This window comes from Macaca thibetana, chromosome 7, assembly GCF_024542745.1.
Source record: "Macaca thibetana thibetana isolate TM-01 chromosome 7, ASM2454274v1, whole genome shotgun sequence".
NCBI classification, from domain to species: Eukaryota; Metazoa; Chordata; class Mammalia; order Primates; family Cercopithecidae; genus Macaca; species Macaca thibetana.
In genome coordinates, this window is record NC_065584.1 from 105,685,424 (window position 1) to 105,707,788 (window position 22,365).

At 52.0% G+C, this 22,365-nt stretch overlaps 1 protein-coding gene across 7 annotated transcripts in view; it reads left to right on the top strand.

The window, feature by feature from the left end:
• The window catches only part of ZSCAN2 (zinc finger and SCAN domain containing 2), a 51,634-nt gene that overhangs the window by 16,512 nt on the left and 12,757 nt on the right, over positions 1–22,365 (top strand). For 2 of the 7 annotated variants that reach the window (XR_007727046.1, XR_007727049.1), the window contains exon 3: positions 18,737–21,690. Coding sequence is in view for 3 of the 7 variants with exons in the window: in XM_050796098.1 (XP_050652055.1) it covers positions 5,382–6,545; positions 8,185–8,459 (1,439 nt within the window). In the remaining 4 variants the exon portion in view is untranslated. Of the gene's footprint in view, positions 1–1,355; positions 1,663–5,381; positions 6,546–8,184; positions 9,834–18,736; positions 22,362–22,365 lie in introns of those variants that run through there. The other 5 variants (XR_007727047.1, XR_007727048.1, XM_050796098.1 and 2 more) reach the window with 4 other exon arrangements.

The following is a 22,365-nucleotide window of genomic DNA, read 5'->3' on the forward strand; positions in this document are numbered from 1 at the left end:
CTTTGTCACCCAGGCTGGAGTGCAGTGCTGCGATCTCAGCTCACTGCAACCTCCGCCTCCTGGGTTCAAGTGATTCTCCTGCCTCAGCCTCCTGGGTGGCTGGGACTACAAGTGTCTGCCACCACACCCAGCCAATTTTTGAATTTTTTTTTGTAGAGACGGGATTTCACCATATTGGCCAGGCTAGTCGCAAACTCCTGACCTTGTGATCCGCCCGCCTCAGCCTCCCAAAGTCCTGGGATTACAGGCGTGAGCCACCACGCCTGGCCTTTAAGTATTAGTTCTATTGAGTTTTCTTTTTTGAGAACTCCAGTTGTTTACTGATTCTCCTTTTGCCTAACTTCTCTTTCTATCTTTTTGTTTAAGATAGGGTCTCACTGTGTCACCTAGGCTGGAGTCCAGTGGTGCAAACATGGCTCACTGCAGCCTCTGCCTCCTGGCCTCAAGCAATAGTCCTGCCTTGGCCTCTTAAGTAGCTGGGTCTACAAGTGTGTGCAGCCACACCTGGCTAATTTTTGTATTTTTTGTAGAGATGGGGTTTTGCCATGTTTCCCAAGCTGTCCCAAACTGCTGGGCTCAAGCGATCCACCTGTCTTGGCCTCCCAAAGTGCTGGGATTACAGACCTGAGCCAACGCGCCCGGCCCTCTATCATTCTTTTTAATCCTTTTAACCTATTCCTTTGTTTCCATTTCCTGTCATTGCTTTCTCATTTTGGTCCTCTTTTTCCCATTCTCTGCTTTCCAAGATGCCTATTCCCATTGTGCTCCTTTTCCTGTTGTCTTCATTTCTCTGTGTGATTTTCCCTCCTTTCCTGAGTTCTTCTAGTGTACATTTCATGTCTTTCTGTTGTCTCACCATCCCTTCTTCAAGCTCTACTCTGTGGTATTCCTTTATAAAGGCAGTTGCCTCATTTAATTATTTTTATGGATGGAAATGATCACTTTTCTCAGTAATAGTAATTCCTCGGGCCAGGCGCAGTGGCTCAAGCCTGTAATCCCAACACTTTGGGAGGCCGAGTCAGTTGGATCACTTGAGGTCGGGAGTTTGAGACCAGCCTGGCCAACATGGCAAAATTCCATCTGTATTAAAAATACAAAAACAATGAGCCGGGTGGGGGGGCGGGGTGGTGGTGTGCACCTGTAATTCTAGCAACTCAGGAGGCTGAGGGAGGAGAATCGCTTGAACCTGGGAGGCAGAGGTTGCAGTGAGCTGAGATTGTGCCACTGCACTCCAGCCTGGGCGACAGAGTGAGACTTCATCTTAAATAAATAAATAAATAAATAAATAAATAAATAAATAAATACTGTGGATTAATGTGTGTGGGTCAAAGGCTCTTTCCTTCTCTGCTTTCCAGAAACAGCTTCCTGCATACATGGCTGCCCTGTGTGATTCCGGTTGCAGCCTCACCTCCTTTGCCTCTCTGAACCAAAGAAGCCTGCCCTACTTACCCCAGTTCCCAAACACAGGAAGTGATTTTCTGCCTGAGCTTTCTGAAATCTGCTCCCTCCCAACCCAGGGCTTTCCATGCTTATTCATTGCACTTCCTTCCTCATTGCTTCTACCCAGTCTGCTGTTTTGGGAAGCCCTGACATATATTTTGGTGTCTGCAAATTTTATCTTCTGATCTCACTGAAAATAAAATTGGAGTTTTACTTGTTTTCCTTGTTGCTTCCGAGATCATTCGAGAGCTCACCAGTTCTGATTTTAAAACAGCAAAAACAGCCTTATTAGCTAATGTTACCTATTGAATTAGTAAAATCACCCAAAAAAAAATGTTTTTGGGCATGTTAGTTTGCTAAAAATAAATCAGGGCCTTGGCCTGCAGGTTCTTCTAGAGGAGAGATGATAGCAGGGCTCTATGCTCAAAACTTGCCAAAAAACTGTCTTCGGGCCAGACATGGTGGCTCACACCTGTAATCCTAGCACTTTGGGAGGCCGAGGCGGGCGAATCACCTGAGGTGGGAGTTCAAGACCTGCCTGACCAACATGGAGAAACCCTGTCTTTACTAAAAATACAAAATTAGCCAGGCGTGATGGCACATGCGTGTAATCCCAGCTACTTGGGAGGCTAAAGCAGGAGAATCACTTGAACTAGGGAAGCAGAGGTTGCAGTGAGCCGAGATCGCACCCCTGCACTCCAGCCTGGGCAACAAGAGCAAAACTCTGTCTCAAAAAAAAAAAAAAAAAGAAAAAAAGAAAAAAACAAATAAAAAAACTGTCTTCCATGACCAGGCGCAATGGCTCACGCCTGTAATCCCAGCACTTTGGGAGGCTGAGTCGGGCGGATCACTTGAGGTCAGGAGTTTGAGACCAGCCTGGCCAACATGGTGAAACCCCATCTCTACTGAAAACACAAAAATTAGCCAGAAACAATGTGTTGGCATGCGCCTGGAGTCCCAGCTACACTACTAAGGAGGCTGAGGCAGGAGAATTGCTTGAACCTAGGAGGTGGAGCTTGCACTGAGCCAGGATTGCACCACTGCACTCCAGCCTGGGTGACCAAGTGAGACTCCATCTCAGAAAAAAAAAAAAAAAACTGTCTTGCAGGAAGTTGAGGAAGCACAGAATTCCTGGTCCTGCCAAGTCAGAGTATACCTTGTGCGCCTTGCGCCTGTATTTGTCCTCTAGTGATATGAGGGGTGTGACTAGAGGGCAATTCTATGAACCCACAGATTAGCAGCAGCATGTGTGTCAGTGTAAGCTTAGAGTGTAATTATATGCCTGTTTTCAATTTTAAATGTGATCTTATGGCCAGGCGTGGTGGCTCATGCCTGTCATCCCAGCACTTTGGGAGGCCGAAGCAGGAGGATCACTTAAGCCCAGCAGTTTGAGACTATCCTGGGCAACATGGCAAAACCCCATCTCTACAAAAATACAAAAAAATTAGCTGGGTGTGGTGGCATACACCTGTGTAATCCCAGCTACCTGCAAGGCTAAGGTGGGAGGGTCACCTGAGCTCAGGAAGTCAAAGCTACAGTGAGCTGCGATCTCGCCAGTGTCCTACTGCCTCAGTGACAGATTGAGACCTTGTCTCAAAAAAATAAAAAATAAAAATAAATGTGATCTTAAATTGACTGAAGGCAAGAGTGGAGCCCAGGTCCTGCCTGAGAGGGGCATGTCCAATTTTATTATGTTTGTATGTGAGGGTTTACATTAACTTACAGAAAATTAATTGAGCATCTAACCTTAAATAAAGTTTATTAGCTTTAATAATAGAAATGTCACTGAGAGTTCGAGTGCAATGGCTCACGCCTGTAATCCCAGCCCTTTAGGAGGCCCAGGCGGGCAGATCACCTGAGGTCAGGAGTTCGAGACCAGCCTGGCCAACATAGTGAAACCCCATCTCTACTAAAAATACAAAAATTAGCCAGGCATGGTGGCAGGTGCCTATAGTCCCAGCTACTCTGGAGGCTGAGGCAGGAGAATTGCTTGAACCCAGGAGGCTGAGGTTGCAGTGAGCCAAGATCTCACCATTGCAGTCCAGGCTGGGTGACCAAGTAAGACTCTGTCTCAAAAAACAGAAAGTGCAGCTTTTTTTAGGATTGAGGTCAAGAGGGAAATTTCCTCCTCAGGCTCATCAAGAGGACATTGTATGGTATAAACAATGTCATCAACAACTTCCTGGCAGCATTAATGTTCTCGACAGCCATTAATTTCTTTTCTTTCTTTCTTTCTTTTTTTTATTTTGAGATGGAGTCTTGGCTCTGTTGCCCAGGCTGGAGTGCAGTGGCGTGATCTCGGCTCACCAAAACATCTGCCTCCCAGGTTCTAGCAATTCTTCTGCCTCAGCCTCCCAAGTAGCTGGGATTATAGGTGCCCGCCACCATGCCCAGCTAATTTTTTTGTATTTTTAGTAGAGATAGGGTTTCACCGTGTTGGTCAGGCTGGTCTCAGACTCCTGACCTCAGATAATCCACCCGCCTTGGCCTCCCAAAGTGCTGGGATCACAGGCGTGAGCCACAATGCCTGGTGACAGCCATTAATTTCTAATGACACTTCTTAGAGTGTCAGCCAGGGCTATGAAGCCAACACACTCTTCAGTAAACATGGTTCTGTCGGGGGTCAGAACAGTGTGATCCAGGCTCAGCTCTCTGCTTTGGCCTCATCCTCGGGTGGATTTTACAGTCTCTCATCTAAGGAAGGGGCTGTGTTCTAGCAGTCCTCCCTATTGATTTCTTTTACTCAAATATTTGGGCAGTGGAAGGTTTAACAAGTTCCCAGAAAATATTTTGTATTACCAATTAAAGATCTGTTCATAAGCTCCCACTGCAGACAAATTTGAGGGCACTTTTAACAATCCAGTTAACTTGCTTCTAGTCATTGGTATAGACACCTAGGGTCCTGATTGCAGGGGCTTTGTCATCTTTCCTGTGTCTTAAATACAAAGTAATGAGGTCATAAACACCAGGTACATGTTATACAAGAAATTATTATGTAAGCTCCTTTTGAAAGGAGACCAAGCTTTAGGGAAATGTCTGTGGTACCAATAAAAAACTCATTGATTCACTCATTACATTGAATCAAGCATCAGGCATTATGGTGAGTATCGGGGTAATTGGGTAGGTACCCTGTTGATGTCCTTTAAAATTCCCACCTGATCTCATTTTCAGATGAAGACATGGGACATGGAACCCAAATCTTTAAGGCTTTGAAATTCTGGGTGATTGCCACAAAGATTATGAGGCCTGACAACCAGTCAGAATGAAATAAGCCTGTTTTTTTTTTCCCTTCAACTTTTAAGTTCAGGGGTACGTGTGCAGGATGTGCAGGTTTGCTACAAAGGTAAATGCGTGCCATGGTGGTTTGCTGCACAGATCATTCCACCACCTAGGTATTAAGCCCAGCATCCATTAGCTATTCTTCCTGATGCTGTCCCTCCCCCTCCCCCACAGGCCCCAGTGTGTGTTATTCCCCTCCATGTGCTCGTGTGTTCTCTTCATTCAGCTCCTACTTATAAGAGAGAACATGCAGTGTTTGGTTTTCTGTTCCTGTGTTAGTTTGCTGAGGATAATGGCTTCCAATCCATTCATGTCCCTGCAAAAGACATAATCTCATTCCTTTTTATGGCTGCATAGTATTCCACAGTATGTATGTACTACATTTTCTTCATCCAGTGTATCATTGATGGGCATTTGGGTTGATTCTATGTCTTTGCTATTGTGAATAGTGCAGCATTGAACATATGTGTGCATGTGTCTTTATAACAGAATGATTTATATTCCTTTGGGTATATTAAACCTGATTATTAAAGGCTTTGAGGATTTCCTAGCCTCTTTGTGTTCACTGGAAGTTTAATTTTTATAAATTTCCCCCTTAGTTTCCTTTTGTCATCATGACAGGGAGTTGAGTAGACATTGTATGTTTTTCTTCATTGTTTCAGATTTTGAGATACAGAGTGAAAATGGGGAGAACTGTAATCAAGACATGTTTGAGAATGAATCACGTGAGATATTCTCTGAAATGCCTGAAGGTGAAAGTGCTCAGCACTCCGATAGGGAAAGTGACTTTGAGAGAGATGATGGCGTCCAGAGGGCCCAGGGACACATCCCAGGCGAGGACCACGGGGAGGTGCTCTCTCAGGACAGGGAAGTTGGCCAGCTCATAGGCCTGCAGGGCACCTACTTGGGGGAGAAGCCCTATGAATGTCCCCAGTGTGGGAAGACCTTCAGCCGGAAATCCCACCTCATCACACACGAGAGGACCCACACAGGAGAGAAATACTACAAATGTGATGAATGTGGAAAAAGCTTTAGTGATGGTTCAAACTTTAGTAGACACCAAACCACTCACACTGGGGAGAAGCCCTACAAATGCAGAGACTGTGGGAAGAGCTTTAGCCGGAGTGCCAACCTCATAACCCACCAGAGGATCCACACGGGGGAGAAGCCCTTCCAGTGTGCCGAGTGTGGCAAGAGCTTCAGCAGGAGTCCCAACCTCATCGCACATCAGCGCACCCACACGGGAGAGAAACCCTACTCGTGCCCTGAGTGCGGAAAGAGCTTTGGCAACCGATCCAGCCTTAACACGCATCAGGGGATCCACACTGGAGAAAAGCCCTACGAATGTAAAGAATGCGGCGAAAGCTTTAGTTACAACTCCAACCTAATCAGACACCAGAGAATCCACACAGGAGAGAAACCCTATAAATGTACTGACTGTGGGCAGAGGTTCAGCCAGAGCTCAGCCCTCATCACCCACCGGAGAACCCACACAGGAGAGAAACCCTACCAGTGCAGTGAGTGTGGGAAAAGCTTCAGCCGCAGCTCCAACCTGGCCACACACCGGAGAACCCACATGGTGGAGAAGCCCTATAAGTGTGGGGTGTGCGGGAAGAGCTTCAGCCAGAGCTCCAGTCTGATCGCACACCAGGGTATGCACACAGGGGAGAAACCCTACGAGTGCCTGACATGTGGGGAGAGCTTCAGCTGGAGCTCCAACCTCCTCAAGCACCAGAGGATCCACACAGGAGAGAAGCCCTACAAATGCAGCGAGTGTGGGAAATGCTTCAGCCAGCGCTCCCAGCTGGTAGTGCACCAACGGACCCAAGGGGGGGGGGGGGGGGGGGGGGGGGGGGGGGGGGGGGGGGGGGGGGGGGGGGGGGGGGGGGGGGGGGGGGGGGGGGGGGGGGGGGGGGGGGGGGGGGGGGGGGGGGGGGGGGGGGGGGGGGGGGGGGGGGGGGGGGGGGGGGGGGGGGGGGGGGGGGGGGGGGGGGGGGGGGGGGGGGGGGGGGGGGGGGGGGGGGGGGGGGGGGGGGGGGGGGGGGGGGGGGGGGGGGGGGGGGGGGGGGGGGGGGGGGGGGGGGGGGGGGGGGGGGGGGGGGGGGGGGGGGGGGGGGGGGGGGGGGGGGGGGGGGGGGGGGGGGGGGGGGGGGGGGGGGGGGGGGGGGGGGGGGGGGGGGGGGGGGGGGGGGGGGGGGGGGGGGGGGGGGGGGGGGGGGGGGGGGGGGGGGGGGGGGGGGGGGGGGGGGGGGGGGGGGGGGGGGGGGGGGGGGGGGGGGGGGGGGGGGGGGGGGGGGGGGGGGGGGGGGGGGGGGGGGGGGGGGGGGGGGGGGGGGGGGGGGGGGGGGGGGGGGGGGGGGGGGGGGGGGGGGGGGGGGGGGGGGGGGGGGGGGGGGGGGGGGGGGGGGGGGGGGGGGGGGGGGGGGGGGGGGGGGGGGGGGGGGGGGGGGGGGGGGGGGGGGGGGGGGGGGGGGGGGGGGGGGGGGGGGGGGGGGGGGGGGGGGGGGGGGGGGGGGGGGGGGGGGGGGGGGGGGGGGGGGGGGGGGGGGGGGGGGGGGGGGGGGGGGGGGGGGGGGGGGGGGGGGGGGGGGGGGGGGGGGGGGGGGGGGGGGGGGGGGGGGGGGGGGGGGGGGGGGGGGGGGGGGGGGGGGGGGGGGGGGGGGGGGGGGGGGGGGGGGGGGGGGGGGGGGGGGGGGGGGGGGGGGGGGGGGGGGGGGGGGGGGGGGGGGGGGGGGGGGGGGGGGGGGGGGGGGGGGGGGGGGGGGGGGGGGGGGGGGGGGGGGGGGGGGGGGGGGGGGGGGGGGGGGGGGGGGGGGGGGGGGGGGGGGGGGGGGGGGGGGGGGGGGGGGGGGGGGGGGGGGGGGGGGGGGGGGGGGGGGGGGGGGGGGGGGGGGGGGGGGGGGGGGGGGGGGGGGGGGGGGGGGGGGGGGGGGGGGGGGGGGGGGGGGGGGGGGGGGGGGGGGGGGGGGGGGGGGGGGGGGGGGGGGGGGGGGGGGGGGGGGGGGGGGGGGGGGGGGGGGGGGGGGGGGGGGGGGGGGGGGGGGGGGGGGGGGGGGGGGGGGGGGGGGGGGGGGGGGGGGGGGGGGGGGGGGGGGGGGGGGGGGGGGGGGGGGGGGGGGGGGGGGGGGGGGGGGGGGGGGGGGGGGGGGGGGGGGGGGGGGGGGGGGGGGGGGGGGGGGGGGGGGGGGGGGGGGGGGGGGGGGGGGGGGGGGGGGGGGGGGGGGGGGGGGGGGGGGGGGGGGGGGGGGGGGGGGGGGGGGGGGGGGGGGGGGGGGGGGGGGGGGGGGGGGGGGGGGGGGGGGGGGGGGGGGGGGGGGGGGGGGGGGGGGGGGGGGGGGGGGGGGGGGGGGGGGGGGGGGGGGGGGGGGGGGGGGGGGGGGGGGGGGGGGGGGGGGGGGGGGGGGGGGGGGGGGGGGGGGGGGGGGGGGGGGGGGGGGGGGGGGGGGGGGGGGGGGGGGGGGGGGGGGTCAGGCGAGAAGCCCTACAAATGCCTCATGTGCGGCAAGAGCTTCAGCCGGGGCTCCATTCTGGTCATGCACCAGAGAGCCCATTTGGGAGACAAGCCCTACAGGTGCCCTGAGTGTGGGAAAGGCTTTAGTTGGAACTCGGTCCTCATTATACATCAGCGAATCCACACTGGGGAGAAGCCCTACAAATGCCCCGAGTGTGGCAAAGGCTTCAGCAACAGCTCTAACTTTATCACACATCAGAGAACTCACATGAAAGAGAAACTTTATTGAAGTGGCAAAGAGCGAAAGTGAGGGACTGGCCTGGAGTGGGAGTTGCCACACTGCCCCAGCAGTGATTCCCTTTCAAAGAGCCGGGCTTCCTAAACATTCTGTGGGGTTTTGCCAGAATCTTCCCCTTGCTCATCCTCATTTCCAGGACACTGTCATTTTAGTGGTCTGAGTCAAGTCCCATATACATTTAAGAACAGGGCATAGGAGTGGAAGGTCTGGAAAGTTGGGTCTTTTTCCCTTACATTGGGTGACTTGATTGGCCCCCTCTCTCGTGATTCCTCTGTGCCTCAGTTTCCTCTTTGGTAAAAGGGGGGGGGGGAAATGTTTCTCCACGTGGAATGGAAGACAGCATGGCTCACAACGTGGGCCAAGTCCTCAGAGAAATACTGGAAATCTTTGGTGTGGTTCTGGTTGTTTTGTTGTTTTGCTGCTACATTGTTGGGCTAAGGTGCCTTCACCCCAAGCTGTTAGTGTTCCAGAGCTCCCTGCCCATGCTAGAATCTGCTCTTCTGGCTTTGGTGCCTTGGGCTTTGATTTCAGGTCAAGATGGAGGGGCTTCTCCAGTTCTGAGTCACCCACATGAAGATAAAGCCCCTTTCTATTTCCAGAAAGTGTCAGGAGCACAGAAACATGAGAAAGTACAGCCTGGAGCCAGTGTCCCAGTGTCCTTTCCATTGGTAAGAGTTGGACAGGGCCTGCAGGAGAGGGGTAAACTGAGGACATTTCAGTGTTTGCTTTTGTCTCTGCCTACTGTCCTTTGGTAGCTAGGTCAGCTACCATGGGAACACATTTGTTCTCGTGGGGTTTTGTCCTGGAGAGTGTAGTGAAGTCTGAGAGCCCCAGCTGCCATCCCGTGGTGGATGGTAACTTCTGTCTCATCAAGAGTAAAACAGTCCTGCACGCAGCAGGGTGGGTTTGTGCCTTTGGCCCAACAGATACATAGCCCCATAATTTCTGAATTATTCTATGCACTTGTTTCCCTCTTCTTTTATTTTTTATTTGATATATGCAGACCTAGAACCCTGTCAGGTAGCTTTTGTATACTAAGAACGTTATTTTTAAAGAAGTGCTAACTTTGAGGACATATCTGTTCCCTGGAGATATTTGGGCTTGAATCAGGAGTTTGTCCTACAGGTGTCCCCCTTGATCTTGGGATGCTACCAGGGCTTTGTTCTCGGGATCCTCGCACCTGGAGAGAGTGAAGACGGGCATGATGGCAGGTGAAGGGGTTTGCTGTGAAGTAAGAGGAGATAAGGCATTTCCAGGAAATGGGAAACTGCCTCCTCCTACACATGGGGCCTGTGCTCAGAATGGGCTTAGTTCTTATAGGATGGATGCTCAGTATTGCCTAATAAAGTAGAGTTCCATTCTTTTCCTGAGTCTGTCTTTTACTATGTTAAAAACCTGAACTAGGCCGGGCGCGGTGGCTCAAGCCTGTAATCCCAGCACTTTGGGAGGCCGAGACGGGCGGATCATGAGGTCAGGAGATCGAGACCATCCTGGCTAACACGGTGAAACCCCGTCTCTACTAAAAATACAAGAAAATTAGCCGGGCGAGGTGGCGGGCGCCTGTAGTCCCAGCTACTCGGGAGGCTGAGGCAGGAGAATGGCGTGAACCCGGGGGAGCGGAGCTTGCAGTGAGCCGAGATCGCGCCACTGCGCTCCAGCCTGGGGCACAGAGCAAGACTCCGCGTCAAAAAAAAAAAAAAAAAAAAAAACCTGAACTAGGCTGGGCACAGTGGCTCACACCTGTAATCCCAACACTTTGGGAGGCCAAGGTGAGTGGATCACGAGGTCAGGAGATCGAGACCATCCTGACTAACATGGTGAAACCCCGTCTCTACTAAAAATACAAAAAATTAGCCGGGCGTGGTGGCGGGCGCCTGTAGTCCCAGCTACTTGGGTGAGGTAGGAGAATGGCATGAACCCGAGAGGCGGAGCTTGCAGTGAGCCGAGATCACACCACTACACTCCAGCCTGGGTGACAGAGCGCGACTCTGTCTCAAAAACAAAAACAAACCTGAACTGTTAGCATACTCACCCCTCACTTCCCCACCCCACTTGCCTCCTGCCCCAGGCTGAGAGTGCCCCAGACCTACATGGAGTAAAAGTCCGTTGCTTGGAAGAGTATACCTTTGGGTGAACCTAGACCTGCATGTGCTTGACCAGGGCACACACCTTCCCACTACCTTTTGCAAACCCTGCTTGGAATCTGTCCTCCAAGACTTGGAGCCGTGGCTTTGCCTAAGGATCCAGGTGACATCCTGAGGAGGCCATTGGCAGTCATCTCTGTCCAAAATCCACTTAGACATGAGGAGGAAGTTCTAGGCAGTGATGTTTGTTAAACAAAACCAAAAGAAAAGAAAAAAAAAATCAAGTACGCTGTGAAATCCCCATCATTAGTACCATTCCTTCACTAACTTGGCCAGCAGTCATTGAGGACTTAGGTACCATCGCTGTGCTAGGTGCTAGGGAGAGGTTGTGAAGTCCCATCATTTGTCCAATAGAAGGAAGATTCTCATCTGTCTGGGAAAATACAGGAGCCGCCCTAGCAGTAAGGGAGAACAGATGGGATAGTTTCCCACCTGACATTAAGTTCTGGAATTTGATTAGTAAAAGGAACTTGGGTTGTAGAAGATATTGGATCTTTTTTTTTTTTTTTTTTTTTTTTTTTTTTTTTTTAGACAGAGTCTTGCTCTGTAGCCCAGGCTGGAGTGCAGTGGCGCGATCTCGGCTCACTGCAAGCTCCGCCTCCCAGGTTCCTGCCATTCTCCTGCCTCAGTCTCCTGAGTAGCTGAGACTACAGGCGCCCGCCACCGCGCCCGGCTAATTTTTTTTTGTATTTTTAGTGGAGATGGGGTTTCACCGTAGTCTCGATCTCCTGACCTTGTGATCCGCCCGCCTTGGCCTCCCAAAGTGCTGGGATTACAAGCGTGAGCCCCCGCGCCCGGCCTGATATTAGATCTTTTTTTAAGTCTCAAGAGTTTATATTAAGCTTTTTGAAACTTTTTTTTTAAACTCCTCCTTACCTAGTAGAAACACAAAATATTCTAGAGGAAAAAAAAAAAAAAGGAAACCAGATTAGCTGGAATTGCAGAATTAAGCTGGAACCAGGTCATTGATGGGAAAATGATAAATTAACAGTTCACAAAAGGTTGAGAGTTGTCTGAGGTTGTTGCTTTGCAAATTAAAAGTAAATAAAGATTGTGAGCCCATCACTTCAGGTCCTGCCACGTCTCCATGGGTCCACAGAGGCAAAGGGGGCAGGATACAGTAGCCTTTGTGTAGCTGTGTGTCGGATGGAAGGATGTGTCTTCGCCCCTAAAACATTTCAAGAAGTCCAATCGTTTTGGGAGCTCTACCTCTGCCACATCTTTGCTTGCAACTCAATTACACCTATGTCTCTGTAACAGGATATTTCTCCTTAAGGGTACATGTCTTTAGAGATCTAGCTTTTGTCATTAGTCTGTTTCTAAAATCATGGTAGCAGCCTTGGGACCATTAAAAATTGACAATAAAGCCAGGTGCCATGGTGTGCACCTAAAATCTCAGCTACTCGGAAGGCTAAGGCAGGAGGATCACTTGAGTCTGGGAGTTAGGGAGACAAGCCTCAAAAATCTACAATAAGACTGGGTGCAGTGGCTTGCGCCTATAATCCCAACACTTTGGGAGGCTGAGGCAGGTGGATCACTTGAGGTCAGGAGCTCGAGACCAGCCTGGCCCACATGGCAAAACCCCATCTCTACTAAAAATACAAAAATTAGACGTGGTGGTGGGCGCCTGTAGTCCCAGCTACTCGGGAGGCTAAGGCAGGAGAATCGCTTGAACCCAGGTGGTAGAGGTTGTAGTGTGCCAAGATCATGCCCCACTGCACTCCAGCCTGGGTGACAGAGCAAGACTCCATCTCAAAAAAAAAAAAAAGTCTACAATAAATGGTAAAAAGAGCTGGGCACAGTGGCTCACACCTGCAATCCCAACACTTTGGGAGGCCGAGGTGGGTGGATTGCCTGAGCTCAGGAGTTCGAGACCTCCCTGGGCAACATGGCAAAACCCTGTCTCTACAAAAAATACAAAAAGTAGCTGGGCATAGTGGCGGGCGCCTGTAGTTCCAGCTACTTGGGAGGCTGAGGCAGAAGAATCGCTTGAACCCGGGAGGCAGAGGTTGCAGTGAGCCCAGGTCGCCCCACTGCACTCCAACCTGGGTGACAGAGCAAGACTCTGTCTTCAAAAGGAAAAAGAAAAAAAAAAAAAGCAAAAGATAACCAAAACCACAATCGCTTCACCCCCAGCGTGGCCCTCAGGAGTCCACGTCAGCAAGTCTTTTACCTGACTTTGGTCACTTCCTTTTCCCAGTCCCCACAATGGCTGTGTACCCTTTGGCCATTCTCAGAATGTCAGCTCCCAGGCTCAGCTCACATCTGAGAACCTTCAACCCATCAGGTGTGAACTCCCTCTGTTTCCCACCTCCAGGCTAACAAACCTCTCTGCGCTCCCTCAGTCCTCACCCCCACCCTCAGCCTGGAGCTGTGCTTTCAGCTTCATAGTAACCTCCACCCGGGGCTTCCCCTCCACTACTCCATGATCAGGACCTTGCCCCATCAGCTTTTTCCTGGCTTGATTTCAAGTCTCTCTTCCTGCCACCTATTCACCCACTGAAGTTGTTCCTGGAATCTCAAACTCAGCATGTCCCCTGACTGCCTCTTATTGCCTTTCCTCTTTGTGAGTAGCACTGCCACCCATCCTGCCTCACCCAATCCCAAAACCTGGGATCATCCAAGATGCCTTCCTCCCTCAGAGCCATTCATTCGGGAGTCACAGTGTGCACATTCTGCCGCCCTACTCAGCATTCCCAGCCTCAAAGCCCCTGGCAGAGTTCAGACCTTTGCCTGGCAGCTGCCACAGCCCTTCCTGGTTGCTTCCTGGCAATTTTACTTCCATTTCCTGCCTCAGCCTCTCGAGTAGCTGGGATTACAGGCATGCGCCACCACTACTTCCTTCCTGGTTGCTTCCCAGCAATTCTACTTCTATTTCCCCTATGGCTGTGGGATATTTTATCAAGAGGGTGAAAAAGGAAAAAGGACAAAAGTGAAATTTTGTCCAAAGATCTGAAATTGCTTAACAGGGCCAGGGAGCAGGGAGGCTAGAATGGCCCTCCATTTGACAATCTCCAAGGCCATCTGTGAGAGACTATGGATACAGCAAGCCCAGGACATGGGGTCTTTGCTGAACTTTCTGTTTACGAGACAGGACCCCCTTCAGGGATAAAGGGCCAGGAAGGACGATAACAAGTCACACGCAAGGAATGACCAATTACAGTTGTGGATGGTCCTGATACTAGCTAGAGAGAAGCCTAAACATTTTAGCTAATGTACTTTCTTTTTTTTTTTTTTTTTTTGAGACAGAGTCTTTGCTCTGTCGCCCAGGCTGGAGTGTAGTGGCACCATCTCAGGTCACTGCAAACTCTACCTCTCGGGTTCAAGCGATCCTCCTGTCTTTCAGCTTCATAGAAACCTCCACCTCCCTGTGCCTGCCTCTCCACGTTGCAGCCAGAGTGAGCATTCTTTCACAGCAGAACTGAGCCGGTCACCACCTAGCTTAAGCCCTGAGGGGCTCCCCATCAGCTACAGAAAGGTCACACTCCTCAACAGCAGATGAGGCCTTCCCATGGGGAACCTCTGTGGAACCTCATCACATTCATTCCTTGCCTTGCCCTGGTCATCACACCTCTGTGCCCTTGACCATCCTCATCTCGAGGCAGCTCCCCATCACTATGTGCAGCTGAGCCTTGCTTCAGTGCCCCTGCTCACCCTGCTCCCTTTTCTGGAATGCCGGGCCTCCATGTTTGCCAGTGCCCACCTGCCCATTTTTGAAGATGCAGCTTGGGCACCACCTCCTCCAGGAGGCCTCCTCCCTGCACTTCTCTGGCAGACCTGACCCTGCCTGTGGGCCCCTGCACTCTCCAGCTCAGTGCCGTGACTCTCATTACATTGATCTGTTGCACGTCCTCCCTACTTCATCCTGCCCCCTCCCTCCCTTCCATTTTTTATGTTCATACCCATCCTGAGGTTCCCAGCTCCAGGAACCTCCAGCTCTAGTACCCAGCTCAGTGCTTGTGATGGGAACTGAGGAAATATTTGCCAATTGGTTCTCTTCATAGAAATACATAGAAATGCAAGAAGCAGGCTGGGCGTGGTGGCTCACGACTGTAATCCCAGCACTTTGGGAGGCCAAAGTGGGCAGATCACCTGAGGTTGGGAGTTCAAGACCAGCCTGGCTAACATGGCGACACCCTGTCTCTACTAAAAGTACAAAATTAGCCAGGCATGGTGGCGCATGCCTGTAATCCCAGCTACTCGAGAGGCTGAGGCAGGAGAATTGCTTGAACCCAGGAGGCAGAGACTGCGGTGAGCCAAGATCACGCTGCCATTGCACTCCAGCCTGGGCAACAAGAGCAAAACTCCATCTAAAAAAAAAGAAAAAAGAAATGCAAGAGACCGATGGAGCCCATGATTCTGGCCTGGATAGTGGATTAGGTTTCCTACACTTTCCTTTGGTCAGATGATAAATGTTAGTTTTTCTTTCAGTGCCCTCTCAGTATTTACCTATGTAAGCTATGCACACAGATGAAGACATTTGTAAACACCAACCCACCAATATTCTAATGAAACAACTTATAGTTTTGAAATGTCACAGATAATCAAAAGCCCATGGAAAACCATGCATATTGCAGCCAAATCTGTAGTACACAATTTTTTTTTTTTTTTTAATAGAGACAGGATCTCACTATGTTGCCCAGGCTGGTCTTGAATTCCTGGGCTCAGGCAATCCACCACTTGCCTCAGCCTCCCAAAGTGCTGAGATTACAGGTGTGAGCCGCTGCACCCAGTCTTTTTTTTTTTTTTTTTTTTTTTTTTTTTTAATAGAGACAGGGTCTCTCGCTATGTTGCCCAGGCTGGTTTCAAACTTCTCGACTCAAGCGATCCTCCCACCTTGGCTTCCCAAAGTGCTGGGATAACAGGCATGAGCAACCACTCTCAGCTCAAAATCTTTTTTTTTTCTGTTTGGACAAGCAGTGAACCCTCAGAGACTTTATCTTACTCTTATCCTTTAATACAGTGAATCCATATAACTATATCCAGAGACAGTTCCCTTTGTTTTAAATTGTTATTGGGCCGGGCACGGTGGGCTCACTCCTGTAATCTCAGAATTTGGGAGGCCGAAGTGGGTGGATCACTTGAGGTGAGGAATTTGAGAGCAGCCTGACCAACATGGGGAAACCCCATCTCTACTAAAAATACAAAAAAATAGCTGAGCATGGTGACGTGCACCTGTTACTCCCAGCTACTCAGGAGGCTGAGGCAGGAGGATCGCTTGAACTTGGGAGGCAGAGGTTGTAGTGACCTGAGATGGTGTCACTGCACTCCAGCCCAAGCGACAGAGCAGACTCCATCTCAAAAAAAGAAAAAAAAAAAAAAGATATATTAGCTACAATGTTTAGTCTTCTCTCTAGCTAGTATCAGGACAATCCACAACTGTAATTAGTCATTCCTTGTGTGTGACTTGTTATCGTCTTTCCTGGCCCTTTATCCCTGAAGGGGGTCCTGTCTCGTAAACAGAAAGTTCAGCAGTGACCCCATGTCCTGGGCTTGCTGTATCCATAGTCTCTCACAGATGGCCTTGGAGATTGTCAAATGGAGGGCCATTCTAGCCTCCCTGCTCCCTGGCCCTGTTAAGCTATTTCAGATCTTTGGACAAAATACTCACTTTTGTACTTTTACTTTTTTCACCCTCTTGATAAAATATCCCACAGCCATAGGGGAAATGGAAGTAGAATTGTGTGGGTGATGATGATACTTTTGAAAGCAGAAGGTTTTAGAGCCTGGTGGAGAGGAAGGGCCTGTGGTTAATTCCCTTTGACTTTCCACCCCTTTGTTGGTGCCGTTGAGCTCATGCTTCTGGTTTCTGAGCAAGTGGCTCCATGGCCCATTTGCCTCTTGACCCCCTCCTACTCACTCTTCCTGGTGACGAAACTCTGAGACTTCCATTCATTCACAGGCCCAGAGGCAGCTGTGGGGGAATTGCTGGGAGGAGGATCTCATGCCAATGAAATACTTTGCCCGGGTCCCTCATAGCTCACAGGTGATGTAAAACGTGTAAAAGCAGAGCTGCCCTGGTGACTGGAAGGTGGGAACCCAAGGCCCTCTCCTGGGTTGGGCCTTTGCCCCTTATCCCCAGTCCCTGACATAGCTCTGGAATTTCTAGACTGGTCCAGGGGATGGTTTGAAAGGTAGATGTGGGCCCGGCGTGGTGGCTTACACCTGTAATCCCAGTACTTTGGGAGGCTGAGATGGGCAGATCACGAGGTTGAGACTACCTTGGCCAACATGGTGAAACCTCATCTCTACTAAAAATACAAAAATTAGCCAGGTGTGATGGTGCGCGCCTGTAATCCCGGCTACTCGGGAGGCTGAGGCAGGAGATTCACTTGAACCCAGGAGGCGAAGGTTGTGGTGAGCTGAGACTGCACCACTGCACTCCAGCCAGGGTGACAGAGTAAGACTCCATCTCAAAAAAAAAAAAAAAGGCAGATGTATGTGGAGGCCAAGAGTGCTGGCCTGAGTTTCCACGTTAGCCTTCTCAGAATTCCTGTTCCTAATCTAAACCAAAAATAAAATTTGAAGCCCCCCAACCGATTGATGGACCCCCTCTCATCAGCTAAGGGCATTCCAAAGTTAATCCGAAAAGCTAGTTCAGGCCATGATGGGAGGAGAGGTCGGACATGCCTCATTATACCCCCCTCCCTGCTGTAATTCAGGCACAGCTGACCAGCATTCACATTAAAACAGATCTTAAGACTGACAAGGTAGATTCTTTGTAGCAATAAGACACCAAATTCCAGGCTGACTCTGGTATAACATCACATGACAGATAGCAGGCCCTGAAAGAAATTGAAGAATTTGACTCCAAATTAGATTTCCGTGACTGCCAGGCATGGTGGCTCACACCTGTAATCCCAGCACTTTGAGAGATCGAAGCGGGCAGATCACCTGAGGTCAGGAGTTTGAGACCAGCCTGACCAACATGGGGAAACCCTGTTTCTACTAAAAATACAAAAAAAAAAAAATTAGCCCACATGGTGGCATGCACCTGTAACCCCAGTTACTAGGGAGGCTGAGGCAGGAGAATTGCTTGAACCCAGGAGGCAGAGGTTACAGTAATCTGAGATTGTACCACTGCACTCCAGACTGGGTGACAGAGCAAGACTCTGTCTCAAAACAAAACAAAAAATTAGATTTCCTTGACACATTTTTAAATGCCTCTGCAAAGCTGTCCCTTGTGGGGAAAATCTACATTCTGTAGAGAATCCCCATTCCTTTCCAATTATCTTCCCTGATCCAGGAGAGAAATAACTTAAGAGTCTGGCACCTATTTTTGGTCTGATAAGACCTCTGAAGCCTGCTACTTGGCCTTCACAACCCCTTATCTTAATCCAGACATTCCTTTTTAATGATTCCAGGTCCTTTTTTTTTTTTGAGATGGAGTCTCGCTTTGTCGCCCAGGCTGGAGTGCAGTGGTGCAATCTCGGCTTACTGCAACCTCTGCCTCTCGGGTTCAAATGATTTTCCTGCCTCAGCCTCCCGGAGTTGCTGGAATTACATGCATGCATCACCAAGCCCAGCTATTTTTTTTTTTGTATTTTTAGTAGAGACAGGGTTTCACCATATTTGTCAGGCTGGTCTCAAACTCCTGACCTCAGGTGATCTGCCTGCCTCAGCTTCCCAAAGTGCTAGGATTACCGGTGTAAGCCACCACGCCTGGCCTTTTTTTTCTTTTTAATGATTCCAGGTCTTTAAATAACTCAATCAATTGCTAATCAGAAAATCTTTGACTCTATGACCTGAAAGCCCTGGCTTCCAGTTGTCCTGCCTTTCCAGACTGAACCAATGTACATCTTACACGTATTGACTGATGTCTTTTTTACCTTTTTTTTTTTTTCTTTTCTTTAAGAGATGGAGTTTCACCATGTTGGCCAGGCTGGTCTCAAATGCCTGAGCTCAAGCAATCCACTTGCCTTGGCCTCCCAAAGTGCTAGGATTACAGGCATGAGCCATCATGCCCAGCCACTGATTAATATCTTATTTTGTCTCCCTAAAATGTTTAAAACCAAGTTGGAGCCCTACCACCTCAGGCACATGCTCTCAAGATCTACTGATGTTGTCTTGGGTCATTGGTCACTCATATTTGGCTCCGAATAAATCTCTTGAAATACTTTACAGAGTTTGATTCTTCATTGACAATAATTTGACAACTGAACACACGAGGCCTCAGAGAGAACCCAGAACCCTGAAGGAGTTGCCTGAACTTGGAGCTAAGTTACCAACAGGGGTCCTTGAAAGCCCTCCCTGCAGATCACTTGAGCCCAGGAGTTCAAGACCAGCCTTGGCAACATGGGAAAACCTCATCTCTACAAAAATACAAAAATTAGCCTGGCGTGGTGATGGGGGCTTATAGTCCCAGCTCTTCGGAGGTTGGGGCAGGAAGATTGCCTGAGTCCAGGGAAGCCAGGGCTGCAGTGAGCGATGATCAGGCCACTGTCCTCCAGCCTGGGCAACAGAGAGAGACCCTGTCTCATAAACAAATAAATAAATAAATGCCTCACCAACTTTCAGCTTCTCCTCCTAGTAAGTCCTCCTGAGCCCTGGACCTCTCGTTTGGTTGATGGTCCTTGGTTTATTGTGAGCTGTTGCTTTTTTTTTTCTCCTAGGAAGATGTTTAGGATCCTAATTGTAGTTCGGAGGTTCATTCTAAATGTTCTTCTCAATTCCCTTTTTCTAAAGACAAGGAGAACGACCCCCTTGCAGGCACCCCATTTGGTATGTAGTTCGGAAGTACATTCTAAATGATCTTCTCCATGGCTTTTTCTCCCAAATTAAGCTCAGTGGGTTTGTCTGCACTGAGACTTTTTGTTGACGCTAAGTTAAGAGGGATAGAAGGAATTTCCATGGCCCAGCTTTGCAACTGATTTTCTGGAAAGCCCTTCCTGTCATCCTAACCTTCCCTCACCTAACCACAGGCTGCTCCTACTGTGAGGACAAGCACCCACCTTCACTCAATTTGGACTTTTCATCTGTTAAACAGGAAGTGAAACCTACAATGCAGGGTTCCAGGATTCCTTCTCAGAACCAAACCCAATAAAATGTGTAAAGTAGGTCCTTTCCCTGAGGCTGCACCATTCTGGGCTCTCCCAGCCCTTCCTTGTTTTTTTTTTTTTTGTTGTTGTTGTTGTTTTCTTTTTTCTTTTTTTTGAAACAGTCTCCCTCTGTCACCCAGGCTGGAGTGCAGTGGCATGATTTCAGCTCACTGCAATCTCTGCCTCCCCGGTTCAAGCGGTTCTCGTGCCTCAGCCTCCTGAGTAGCTGGGATTATAGGCGCCCACCACTACACCAGGCTAATTTTTTTGTATTTTTACTAGATTTAGGGTTTCACCATGTTGGCCAGGCTGGTCTCAAACTCCTGACCTCAAGTGACCCGCCTGCCTTGGCCTCCCAAAGTGCCCGGATTACAGGCATGAGCCACTGCACCTGGTGCGTCCTTGGTATTTCTATCAAGTCATTTCCTTTGAACACACCTCAATTTAGCACGTAGCATTTAGCGAAGCATTTGTTAATAGCACTGCATTGGAGTTATTTGGGTTGCACATAACTCGGTGGCAGCGTTTTAGAAAATGCACCCACCGCTGGATTGCATTCCTTAAGAGGAAGGAGTGTCTCCTTTTTTTTTTCTCTCCCACCACAGCACACTCACGGCCTGGTGCTTTGCCCAAATTGCTCCCCACGTGTTGAATGAGAGTCAATGGTATGAATCTTGAATGACCCAGGACCGTGCAAGCAGGAGATGAGGAATTGTGTGTGTGGTAGGTGATGGGGAGGAACAGAGTGGTAAAGCATTACCACAGCTACCAACCATGCCAGAGAAAAGCGCTTTAAGTGTCAGAAAACCTTAACTGGAGTCCCAGCTTCATAGGAGCATCCTCAGTCCCAAGCTGTCTCGATTTATTCATCTGTATAGTAGGGATAAATAGGGACTAACATGGTTAAACAGCTGCCCTCGGCCCTAAGTGAAAATACTTTATAAACCGGCGTGGCAGCTCATGCCTATAATCCCAGCACTTTGGGAGGCCCAGGAGTTCAAAACCAGCCTGGTGCAACATAGACCTCGTCTCCATTAAAAACAAAAGAAGGGCCGGGCGCGGGGTCTCACGCCTCTAATTCCAGCACTTTGGGAGGCCAAGGCGGGTGGGTCACGAGGTCAGGAGCTCAAGACCAGCCCGGCCAAAACAGTGCAACCCCATCTCTACTAAAAACACAAAAGCCGGGAGTGGTGGCGGGCGCCTTGTAATCCCAGCTACTCAAGAGGCTGAGGCAGAGAATTGCTTGAACCCGCGAGGCGGAGGTTGCAGTGAGCCGAGATCGCGCCACTGCACTCTAGCCTGGGCGACAGAGCGAGACTCCGTCTCAAAAAATAAAAAACAAAACAAAACAAAAAACTTTGTAAAGAGCCCTCTCGCTCATTACCACCAGGGCCGCGCAGGGCGAGAGGTCTCCACTCCCCCTGGAAGGCAGGACCCAGACCCTCCCCAGGTGCTCGAGTTGTGGCTGCGGTTCGCGACTCCGCCCCACTTATCCGGCTTGTAGAAAAGTCCCACCTGTCATTAATGATTCGTCTGAAACGAATAGGCGCCTGAGGTATCCTCACATTTTATTGGTTAATGCTGCTGTTTGTCTTCGGGCGGCGGCCTCTGAGAAATGTAGTTCCGGAGAACACGGAGTCTTTCCGCTTTCGCTGCTCAGTGGTTATCCTAATAGCAGTGTTTAGGGCCCGGACTCGGGCTTCTAGTGTCGTGTGGGAACGTTGCGTGCCCGCGGAGATCATGTCACGGGGGCCGAGTCGTCCGTATTCTTAGGGCCTCGGCGGGCGGGAGTAGCTCTCACCTCGGGCCTGGGCCTCGAGCCAGGGTCCGGCGGCCTCCAGCCCTGGCCCCGAGTCCCCGCAATCTGACCCGGAGGCAGGATACGCCCCTTGTGCTGGTGGTGCCCTATTCCCGCTGCCCGCTGAGCCTGGAGGGACGACGCTGGCCCGTAGCCGCCGAGGCGCCCCTGGCCGCGGGGCCCGCGTTTGCCCCGTAAAGATTGCAGAGAAAGTCGCCCGCGGAGCAGAGTAACCTTCCAGTGTAAGTCACCCAGTCTGCAGTCGAAGGATTGAGCCACTGTTCATTTTCCTGCCTTAAACCAGCTACGTGACCTTGAACAAGTCCCTTGAGGTCTCTAAGCCATGATTGCCTCAGCTCTTAAGGGAGTTCAAGCCAGAGTATCTCTTAACTCTCCAACTCTACCATCCCGTGAGTCTATGTTTATTATCCTTTCTCTTAAAGCTTGCAACCTTAACCAGGGTAAATGTCCCTGTCTGGGCTAGAATTAGGATGCCAGCGCTGAGAAATCCTGAACGGTGCGCCCAAGGCTGAGAATCCAGCCGGAGGCGAGGGTAGTTGAGCGGTTGGAGTATTTGAATCTCTGACATTTAGAGACGGCTCCACCCCGAAGCTGCTCTTCAAGGTGCGACTACCTGTGTGAGTCTGACTGGTACTAGACATTTGCTATGCAACACCCTGTAGTTCTGAAGACCACTGGCTTGGGAGGGTGGGCAGTTTATTGTCGCATATATAATCTCCGTCAGCCCACCCACATTCGTCAGTGGATAATTGGCGTTTTCTCAGCTTTAAATTAATTGCTATGCAAACACAGCTTCAAGCTCCTCTACTTTTCAACCAGATCACTAGCCCTTGACTCCTCTTATCAAACTTGGGGAACTGCCACCCCACCAGTGACTCCACAGGCACCAGGGCATG